Source organism: Nicotiana tomentosiformis, chromosome 11, assembly GCF_000390325.3.
Source record: "Nicotiana tomentosiformis chromosome 11, ASM39032v3, whole genome shotgun sequence".
In the NCBI taxonomy this organism is placed as follows: domain Eukaryota; kingdom Viridiplantae; phylum Streptophyta; class Magnoliopsida; order Solanales; family Solanaceae; genus Nicotiana; species Nicotiana tomentosiformis.
Genome location: NC_090822.1, coordinates 929,005 through 940,795, shown reverse-complemented (window position 1 = coordinate 940,795; position 11,791 = coordinate 929,005). Strand labels below are relative to the sequence as shown.

The following is an 11,791-nucleotide window of genomic DNA, read 5'->3' as shown; positions in this document are numbered from 1 at the left end:
CCATCGGTTTGGGTCATGACAACAATGTATGTATCAAAAGAAAAAACCTCCCTTTTATATAGTAGGAGAATTTCATCCCTAGTACAAGTCTAAAAAAGATAAAAATCTTCCTTTCTCCTTAATTACTGATCTGTAACTGACTTCGAGCGATATCCGTACCGTGATATCCGGTCATGTACGAATATCACGGTCCTTTATCCGTCGTGTGTAACTGTTTACCATGTTTTCCGATGTTTTAGAACTCGTTCTGGGTCCAGGGAGCTTCGCTTTATCACGCCCGGTGATGAACACGTCGTTCTTATTTCGTGGATCTCGATACGAAAGGTTCCCTGCCTCGATTCCAGTCTCGTGCGTCCATGCCCTTCTTCCGTTTTCTTCACCAGGAAATCGGAGTATGCTCTATCCCCGATTTTACCCGTATACAGTTTGACCCAAAATTTGAATCTAGATTTAAACAATTAGATTTACTAATAAAATAGAGTTAATCTTAGCCAATATTATTATTCAAAAAGATATTTTAACCGATTTTGTGGTAAGATAATACGGTATCTAAGTAGCAATAAATTGTGGCAATATAGTTATATTCTATGATCCAAAAATGAAGGAAGTAGCATTAAATAACAATAAGCAGCAGTGAATGGCATTTAATTAAAGAAAATCATGTGAGTCACCCGAAAAGGGTGAGATTCTTTGATATTCTTTCAGACAATGATGAATGATTGATGAACCTTTGAATATTTGGATTCTCCTGGGATCATGGGAGAAAAGTTAGACAAGAATCTCAAGAAAAATGTATATTTTGTATGTGTATAATAAAGCAAGAATCTTCAGAGAATGTCAATATGTTCTCTTACAAATGAGTGTTCAATGCCCCCTATAACTATGGCTTTTTCTATTTATAAGGGAATATATGCCACGAAACCCTAATAGTACAGATACAGAGAATATTTACTGGAATATTCTCTTTAAAGTCTTATCCTAAAACTAGCCGTTATTATTCTATTTAAGAAGAGTGCTTGTCCTCGACCTTGATCTCTGTTGACTCCTTGACCCCGTCTTTCGTCTCTTATTAGATCACTTCGATCTTGAATATGTCTTGTGTTGAAGTCATACTGGTGACACGTGGCAGTCCTCGAAGGCTCTCTTACTACTGATATAGTCTAAACATAACTAAGATAATTTTTAGCCCATACAATAATATCTGTGGAGTAATTATATTATGAAGAGTCCGTAAATAATTATGAAATCTTCCCAATACTTAAGAAAATCAGAGAAAATAATTATGAAATCCCTCCGTTCATTACTGAAACAACTGAATGGGACAATATTCGGAAAGGAGAATCATATTTATGTTATATAATATTGTATACAAAAGATGTGTTTCGTCACTTACGAACTTCAACTCACCAAATAGCTCAAATCTTTATGAGTTTTCAAGCTTTTAAAACCTCAACAATGGAGTTTTTAGTTTTTTACGTTAATTCACCCAATAATATTTAAATATATGATGATAAACTTGAATATCACTCTCAAATCAGCTTCTAATACAGATATTCTTATTACAGATCTTCTTATTATCATGTTGGGCAGCCCGGTGTACAAAATATTCACATTCACGCAAGGTCTAGGAAAGGGCTGCACCCCAAAAAGTGTGATATAGACAGTCTACCCTAACACAAGCATTAGTAGTTGCTTTCACGGTTCGAACCCATATTACACTAAGCTCCCGTTTGACCATAGATTTTGGCTTCATTTTTTCAAATTTTTTTTGAAAATATTGTTTGTTTATATAATATGATCATGTTTATGGAAAAAAAAACTTCAAAAATTTTCAAGTTTCCAAAAACTGGTTTAGGGCAGTTTCTGAGTGAAATTTTTTCTTCCACTCATAAAATTTCAATTTTTCTTCAAATAAAATGGATGTCCAAACACAACTTTAAATTTCAAAAATTATTTTTCAACACAACTTCAAAAACCTTTTTTATCAAGTTTCAATCAAATTTATGTCCAAACGCTAGCTAAGTTCCAATTTCAAAGTGGCAATCCAAACATGACTAGTTTTATTCATAACTTTTTACTTTTTTATATTAAAATTATTAATTTAGTCTGTTTTAAGCACTATTTATGTTTTTTATAAATGTTATTTTGTTATAAATAGTATCTTAGAGTTTGTTCAATCTGTTAAAATTTAAATAAATAATTAGAGTTTAGTATCCTTAAAAAGATAAAGATCTAATCTCATTAACTTCCTAATGCTGTTGGACTTAGAAAGGGAATCTTCTATAAATGTCCCAAATAAATCTAACTTATCAACCTTTAGCCATTAATCATAAACTTACTAAAACTAGCCAAGCACATATAAAAATTAAAAATTCAAATAGTTAAGTCTTTCTCTCCAAAAATCACACGCAAAAATCTGCTTCCATATTTTTAATCGTGATCAGCAACATTAGATGCAAGACGGAAAGAAAATTTCATAGATACGGTAGCAAATAAGGAGATGAAATACAAAAATATATATATACAAGATTTCAAAAATCTAAGCAGAAAAGGATATTTTTCAATGGGTATGGTTGAAATTCAACTGGAAACATACAGATGAGTCACTATACAAAATTTGAGGAAGATTGAAGGTGATTTGGACTAATTTAATATCAAAATTCGTAGTTAAAATCGAGTTCAAAAAGTTCTTCTGCGACACATGTATCACACATGTATCTCACACACAGGTATTCATGGATATACATGTGATACACATTTGATGTAAATACTATACATATGTGATACATAAATGATACACAGTGTGATAAATATTTTTTTTTCATGTTCATTTTCTACTTCAAATTTTCAATTCAAACCACCTCAAAACTCTACCAAATCATCCCAAAACTGAGATTCAAGCTATTTAAGATATACTCAATCTATTCTAATAACACTCACTCAAAAGAAAACAAAAAAAATAATATTTTTTTGCTACAAATAGTTAATTGGCTAATATTAGTAATATTTTATAAATTAACTAATTTTTATAATGAACTAATTATAAATGGACATAGCTGATAATTTTCTTATTAGAAATCCAAACGACTATTTCCTAATCCTATAGGAATAAGAAATGCAATATCCTAATTCCTAATTCTATTGCTTTTGGGAATTACTACTAAGCATAATTATAAAAAGAGACTCCAACTCGGCAAAATTAGGGCTTGCAATCTTCCGTCTTTCTTATATTTTCCAATCGTCTGAATCTCCCTTTCCCTTTCTCGTAGTATTTCTGAATCTCTTTTTAACCATATTGTTTTTTTCTGGCTTGGAGATGGAGGGAAGCATAGAGTATCAGAAGAAGAGTTGGATTGCTCTTAAAAAGAGCATAAACGGGCTGCTGAATAAAATCAATAAGGCCAACATAAAACACATAATTCCTGAATTGTTTGGCGAAAATTTAATTCGTGGTAGGGGTTTGTTTTGCAGATCAATTATGAAATCACAATTGAGTTGTCCACTTTTTACTGATGTTTTTGCAGCTCTGGTTGCCGTTGTTAACACGAAATTCCCACAGATTGGTGAACTTGTGTGTAAAAGGATTATTCAGCAACTGCAAAGACCTAATAATAGCAAAGCTCAGACATTAGCAACCGTTAAGTTTATTGCTCATCTTGTGAATCAGCAAGTTGTTAACGAGCTTGTCGCTCTGGAACTAGTTACACTTTTACTGGAGAAACCCACTGATGATAGTGTTGATGTTGCAGTTGGTTTTATTAAGGAATGTGGTTCGATGATTCAGGATTTGTGTCCCTTAGGGATGCACGGTATTTTTGAACGACTAAGAGGAATACTTCATGAAGGAGAAATAGATAAACGGGTTCAGTTCTTAATTGAAGACCTTTTTGCATTGCGAAAGCAAAAGTTTCAGGGTTACCCAGCTGTTCTTCCAGAACTTGACCTTGTCGAGCAGGAAGATCAATTAACCCATGAAATCTCTCTCAGTGATAACGTAGACGTGCAAGTTGAATTAGATGTTTTCAAGCCGGATCCCAATTTCGTGGAAAATGAAAACTAGTATGAAGAATTAAAGAAGAGGATACTAGATCAGGAATTGTCCGAGGACTCTGAGCCTGAGGAGGACTCTGAGTCTGAAGACGAAGAATCTGAGGACGAGCAGCAGTTGAAAATTAAAGACAAGACACAGACAAACTTGATCAATCTTCGAAGGACTATTTACTTAACAATTATGTCAAGTGTTGATTTTGAAGAAGCAGGGCATAAGCTGTTGAAAATCAAACTAGAGCCTGGTCAGGAGATGGAGTTATGCATAATGTTATTGGAGTGCTGCAGTCAGGAGAGGACTTATCTACATTACTATGGACTTTTGGGGCAGCGGTTATGTATGATCAACAAAGTTCACCAGAAGAATTTTGAGACATGTTTTTTGCAGCAGTACTCTATGATCCACCGACTTGAAACTAATAAACTGCGCAATGTGGCTAAATTTTTTGCTCATTTACTCAGTACTGATGCACTGCCTTGGCATGTTTTGGCTTATTTAAGATTGACGGAAGAGGATACTACATCTTCTTCTCGAATATTCATCAAAATCCTATTCCAGGAGTTGTCAGAGCACTTTGGCATCCGTTTGCTGAATGAGCGACTTAATGACCCCACAATGCAAGAGTCGTTTGAGTCAATGTTTCCAAAGGATAACCCCAAAAATACGAGGTTTGCTATCAACTTCTTCACTTCCATTGGCCTAGGTGGGATAACTGACAATCTGCGAGAGTATCTGAAGAACATGCCAAGGCTTATCTTTCAGAAAGAAAAGCCTGTTTCTGGATCAAGTGAATCAGACAGTGAAAGTGATGCTCATCGAAGGAAGAGGAGGAGGAGGAGAACTTAGGTAGATCACCAAGTTTTGTAATTCTAGCATTCTAGTTTTGACCAAAAGGTGGTTAGTCAATTGATGAAATATATATGTTTTGGAGGTTTGGGTGTTTTTTGTATTCTTATATAGATACACACATTGTCTGTTAATGAGCAAAAATGAGCATGGTAAACAGAAGAAAGATTGTCCCTTTTTCAGTACAACAATGATAAACATGTATTGATATTTTTCTATTGTGTCTTGTTCTTTTAGGAAATGTCTAGTATATTTGCCCATCAATTCTTTTGCCTCTTTTCTTAGAAAAACGCAAAGTGTGACATAGTCGCCCAGGGGAAAAATTGCCAATGACATTACGTTATGAACACAACAAACGGGCAGATAGACATTGCATCAGCAATTCTAATCACAAGTTCTCCAACATTTGATTAGGCAGCGGGAAAATAATTTCTTAACATATAAAAGTAGTTTCCAGCGACCGCTAGACACATCTTTTAATCCATTTAGATAGTTCATACAAGCTCATTATGTGACTGGCAGTAAAATAGAAGAAGATAAGACTTACAGTGGAACCAGAATCCTACACTAACTGGTGTAAGAGAAATTGCAAATATTAGATTGTAACTCATCTCACATCATCCATTTGTGTCTGTAAACTATGAAAAATTACTCTACATCATCATATTTTTCTTTTCTCACCACTAAAAGAAATTCAGCTAGCATATTAGTATCTGGCACTTGAATTCATAAACAAAATATCACACTGAAAAAACATCATGAAACCTGATCCGTTGTTGCATCTTAAGTATATATTTCTTCACAGTTGAAATCAAATACTTGTAAGAATTCAGCTTTTCACATGTTAGCTTATTGGATGTAAATTTTGTGGCTTACTAGAACATCTAAGGTCGGTTGCGGGAGAGTTGAGGTCTCTTAATTGGTGATATGAGATTCCTAAGGGCCGCTGGAGGATTGCTTACTCCAGTTCCAACACCAAACATAGGATGTGAACTTGGCCTTCTGTTTCCAGCATCCACTGGTATTGCTGATTGTCTAGCAGGGGAGTCACTCGAGTAACCGGAAGGGCCAGAGTTGGAACTTTTCTGTCTTGCTGGAGCCATATGTCTTCTCTTGGCCCTGGAGTTTCAAGAGTGACAATGAGTCAACTAATATTTTGCTAAAAGATTAATGCAGTTTTGAGAGCGATATATGAGTATTCAAATACTAAGCTGACTTCATCTTGTAAATGCAAAAGAATTTTGGCAATGAGTATTCATACACAGAAGAAGAAGAAGTCTTGTTTGCCAAACTACAGTACCAGCCTCGCATATGCCACATGATTATTCTAAATACAAAATGATTACCTTTTCTCATATGTGATCTCTGTTGTCCATCACATTAGCAGTATTTGCAACAAAATCAGGTCCCGTTCTTGAAAAGAAATTTTTGGCGGAATGGCTGACCACTTTACCGATTCATATTCGTTTCTCAACTGATCATACATTTAATCAAGTTTTCCTTTTTGCCTGACAGCAGGAAACTATGTTGATCTGAGATTTGTAACCCACCCGGCACCCCAAAGATTTTAATAATTATAGTGGATAACAAGTGCATACTTTTGAAGTTCAGTAGAATTTTTTTTTCCGGGAGGGGGGCAAATAGAATAAGAGTTGAAGACTGCGAGGAAGAGAAACCTGGATTTCTCAGAATTGAACACTCTTAAATTTCCTGCTTGCCTTTAGATAAGCTCTCAATCTCTTGTTGCATCATTTGGCACCTTTTGCCATCTTCTGGTATGCAGTAGTCACTTGGTCCAACTTTTCACAGATTTTTCCTTACATCAACTCATACTTATGACGACATTGAGCTACTATCTTGTTCATCTTGAGTTGCATTTCCAATCACACTTCTGTAGGCACTCTTCATAAATGGGTATGCCTAAGGAGAAAGTAAGGAAACTAATGTAAATACCACATTTCTGTATAAGTAACGTTACGATTCAAGTAACATTACTCAATTGTGTGAAGACAGTCTCGTACTCAATTGTTATAAATGGAGGTTGTCTGAATCTTTTGAGGCTAAGAGAGGCTTTTTTTTATTCTCTGTTTTGAAAGTGCAAAGGTTCTCATGGAACCATAATTCATTCAACTGTTAATAAATCAGGAAAAGATTGAATGTGCTGGGAAATCAGGAGAGAACTTGAACATACAAGGCTTGTGAGCATCATTCATCATGCCCTCTCCTAAATTGAGCATTTGAAAGGAACAAGTCTAAGACACCAACTTCATAACAAACAACTAAAAAATAGATATTTATCGGCTGAGCACTGCTATTTCAAACTTAAATATTCCATAATCTGTGGCCTTCATCCAAGATTTTAGTAAAATAAGGCACTAAATAACCTGACATCCCATCACTTCAGAGGAATGAACCTTGATGAGTGAGTAGCACCAATATCGGGTCTCCCGTGCTTGACAGGCTTGTATGAGATTGAGAACTCAGCCAGATAGTGGCCAATCATCTCAGGCTTGACCTCAATCTGATTGAATGTCTTTCCATTGTAAATTCCAATGACACTTCCAATCATCTCAGGAACAATAATCATGTTCGTCAGATTAGTCTTGACAGGCTCTGGCTTCTTCCCTGGTGGAGCCTCACGTTTCGCCTTGCGCAGCTTCTTGATCAAGGCCATTGGCTTCCTCTTCAGACCTCTCTGGAACCTTCTGCGAGGACGAGGATTAAAGAGCTTAACAAGCTCGTCAGTGGACGTGTCAAGTAAAGCATCGAGATCGACCCCTCTGTAACTGAACTTCTTGAACGTCCTCTTTCTTTGGCTGTCCTGCTGTCATATTGGCTTCAACATCCGCCATGATTGTGGAGATGGAATTGGCAACCTAGCAACGAAGCAGCTCGAGCATAGTAGGGGCTAGGGTTTTGTATTGTCTCCCTATTTGTTTGTCTTGGCTATGGAATATTTAAACAGGTTATTAAAGAATCTGAAACAAGCAGATGGATTCAAATTTCATCCAAATAGTGTGATGCTTCAGGTGGTGCAGCTGGGATTTGCGTATGACTCGATGCTATTTTGTAGGGATGACCTCAATTCAGTTAAGGTTGTGCTTGATTGTTTCCAGAAGTTTTCTCAAGCATCTAGTTTGATAGCAAACTTGAGCAAGAAGTGTACTTACTACATTGGAGGGGTAAGTTTCAGCAGCAAATAATTGATGTTCTGGGGTGTCAAAGGTGAATTGCATATCAGGTATTTAGGAGTCCCACTAAGTACTAAGAGATTATCGGCTATTCAATGCCAACCTCTGCTTGAGAAAATGTTGCACAGAGTGAATTCCTGGACAGCTAAGGTCCTGTCCTAATGCTGGCAGCGTTCAATTATTAAAGAGTGTACTGTCCTCCATTCAAGTCTTTTGGTCACAAATGTTCATTCTACCAAAAACGATTGAGCTACTAATGGAAAGGGTATGGGATAAGTTGCGGACTGTGGTGGCATACAACACAACAACAACAAACCCAGCTTAATCCCATACGTGGGGTCTGGGGAGGGTAGTGTGTACGCAGCCTTACCCCTACCCTATAAAGACAGAGGGGCTGTTTCCGATAGACCCCTGACTTAAGGAACGGTAAAAATAAAGCAACAAGCAATAACAACAATAATATAATAAGGTAATGAAAACGAGTGGCATAACAAGTAATAAAGAACTAGGAATAAAAGAATACAAGAATAGTATTAGTACTACCGGTAAACCAAGGAGAAATTCACAACTACCTGTCAACCGACCACCTTAATCCTCGACCTCCACACCTTCCTATCGCTAGTCATGTCCTCGGTTAGGTGAAGCACCGACATGTGCTGCCTAATCACCTCTCTCCGATACTTCTTTAGCCTACCCTTGCCCTTCCTCAAGTCCGCCATGGTCAACCTCTCACACCTCCTGACCGGAACATCTTCGTCTCTCCTCTTCACATGTCCAAACCATCGTAGCCTAGATTCCCGCAAATTGTCTTCCACGGATGTCACTCTCACCTTGTCCCTGATAACTTCATTCCTAATCTTGTCTTTCTTGATATGTCCGCACATCCTGACTTTGTCATAAGTCTTCTCAAGGTCAATGAACACCATGTGCAAGTCCTTTTTCCTCTCCCTATATTGCTCCACCAATCGTCTCACAAGGTGAATGGCTTCTGTAGTTGACCGTCCCGGCATAAATCCGAACTGGTTCTCAGAGATAGATACACCTGTCCTCACTCTCTTCTCCACCACCCTCTTCGAAACCTTCATAGTGTGACTCAACAGCTTGATACCCCCATAGTTGTTGCAGTTCTGGATATCACCTTTGTTTTTGTACAACGGAATCATTAAACTCCACCGCCAATCTTCGGGCATCTTCCTCGTCCTGAAAATGACGTTAAAAAACTAGTAAGCCACTCCAAGCCTACCCTACCCGCTTCTTTCTAAAATTCCATCCGGATCTCGTCAGGCCCAGTTGCCTTACCCCTGCTTCTCTTCCGTATTGACACATCAATCTCCTCACACTTAACACGCCTACAAAACCCAAAATCTCTCTGACTCTCTGAGTTCTCCAACTCACCCAGCACGATATTCCTATCCCCTTCCTCGTTCAAGTGTCTATGGAAGTACTCCTGCCATCTATGCCTGATACATGACTCTTCCACCAATACCTTACCATCTTCGTCTTTGATGCACCTCACTCGACCCAGGTCCCGAGCCTTCCTCTCCCTAGTCTTGGCTAACTTGTACAGTTTCCTATCCCCTCCTTTACTCCCGAGATCCTCATACAATCTTTCAAAAGCTGCAGTCTTAGCCGCCGTGACTGCGAGCTTCGCCTCCCTCTTTGCCTTCTTATAACACTCCCTATACGTCCTCCACTCTTCCTCGTCCGTGCTCCCCACTAGCTTCAAATATGCCGCTTTCTTAGTTTCCACTTTTCCTTGGACCTCCCCATTCCACCACCAGTCCCCTGTCTAATACTGCCCAGGACAGCATATCCCATCTATTCTTAAGTGTGATGTTGCAGCAGCTATATGGGAAAGGTTACTCCAATGGTAAGGGATAAGAAGACAAGCACTAGACTGGGAAGCAGAATGTAACACATTGCAAAGGGATGGATGTCACTGCTGAAGTATTCAGGATGACACTACTATATATGGCAGTAAAGAAATAGTAGAGTCTTCAACAAATTCACCAGGTATACTGCTACTCTTGTGACGGTAATTGTTCTGGAAGTACACTCTAGAGGAAGTCTTAAACCTAAACTAGCTAGGAAGTTGCAGGGATTAAATTTTTATCCAATTAGCATGGGCTGGTGGAATGGGGAGTTAAATATGGAGAAGTTGATAGTAGCTATTTAGCCAGTCTTTGTATTAGCTAGGCAGTGCTATAAGAATTCTATTGTTTTTAAAAAAAAAAATGAAAATGGTAACATTAAATTCTATTGTTTGTTTCTTTTGAGCTGTAAATACTTCCAGTTGGTAATAAAAGTTTTTAATTACCAAAAAAAACGATGTTACAATTCAAGTAGACACAAGTTCAATATGTTATAAAAGTAAAATTGAATATCACAGGTGTTGCAACACAGGACAGACAATGAAGGATACAAATCTGTGGAGCCATGACCATTTGCGTATTAACATTATTATGGAATCATAGCATTTGTACACCAAAATCATGTCCAAAATTAAGAAACCTGCATATATATACATGACTATATGGAACATACTATTTTTTTGTGATAACGGGATATCCATGCTAGCTTGCACGCACATTGACTAATCCATTAGATACTTGCTACCTCCCACCAGGATAGGTATCGGATAACCCCGTCCACCAAAAGTTGGGTAGATGGGAAGAATTCACTTGGTCTCGCCTATGTTGGATGCGAACCCTTAGTTCCCAAGATTGTCGCTCCAGTTCTTCAACACTAACCCACCCCGTTGGGGGCTGGACCACATAAAACAAATCCATGTCTATATGGAACACATACAAAACTAGGACATAGAAAAGGTGGCCACAAGTTGTGGCGATGGCCTGTCCTTCCGATTCTAGCCAGCAAGCATTGCATCTCATCTCGACCTTCAGAAATGATTGTTAATTTCATATCACATCATACAAAGTTCTGGAATCATTCAAAATTCAAAATTCTTATCACATGCACTCTACACCCATAGGCACGTAGGGATAGTCAATAAAAATGACTAATTATCCCTATGACAAAGTTGACAACATTGCTGAACAAACTTTGCATCTCTAATGACACAAAGAGACATCAGCCAATTGTAGCTGGCTAGTCCAATTTCAAACAGATTTTATGTGAAGAAGAACAGTCTAATGTCAGCTAGAATATTGTACTGAAACCTCAAGATGCTTATAAACAGCTCAAATATCAGGGTTCATACTTGGATAGCTGAAGGGTCCTAACTGGAAACACACAAAACTCATTTTGATAACTAGCATAGAAAAGTGAGTTAACTATCCCACGAAATTGCTTGGTGCTTATTTGTTGAAAAGTCAGGGTTATCATGTTGTCAATACTCAACTTTCTTTAAAGAAAATTTCCATGGATATGCATGAACCAAGATCACTAAGAATTCACTATTCAGGTAGACTGAAGTATCAGTCTAAATGCAACTGCACTGCAAGTTAAGTTTTACAACAGTGACAATAGGTAACTCTGATAGGTAACTCCATATAATAAATATAGATTGATGACCTGGAAGAGATGGTAAATGATTAGCTGTACCAGCTAAACTTAAATGATGGTGTAATTGTGAGTTTTTACTAAAATTATCCCTTATTTATGGGAATAAGTTCATTTTTGTCCTTCAAATATAACCCAGAGCATCTTTAATCCTTGAACTTTGCTAAAGTAGAGCATCTTTGGT

General features: G+C 37.4%; 1 protein-coding gene and 2 pseudogenes across 1 annotated transcript; 1 reads left to right on the top strand and 2 right to left on the bottom strand.

Annotated features, from left to right (window-relative positions):
- The first annotated feature begins 3,156 nt into the window (after positions 1-3,156).
- LOC104107484 (uncharacterized) lies at positions 3,157-5,112 on the top strand (annotated as a pseudogene).
- A 536-nt stretch (positions 5,113-5,648) lies between these two features.
- LOC104107480 (small ribosomal subunit protein uS19-like) lies at positions 5,649-8,239 on the bottom strand (annotated as a pseudogene).
- Positions 8,240-9,343: 1,104 nt separating this feature from the next.
- Positions 9,344-10,874, bottom strand: LOC138900835 (uncharacterized). The gene is made up of 2 exons (XM_070188466.1): positions 10,794-10,874; positions 9,344-9,874 (listed from the first exon to the last, which is right to left on the bottom strand). Exons 1-2 carry the CDS (start codon positions 10,872-10,874, stop codon positions 9,344-9,346), a joined length of 612 nt encoding a protein of 203 aa, XP_070044567.1.
- Between the last annotated feature and the right edge of the window lie 917 nt (positions 10,875-11,791).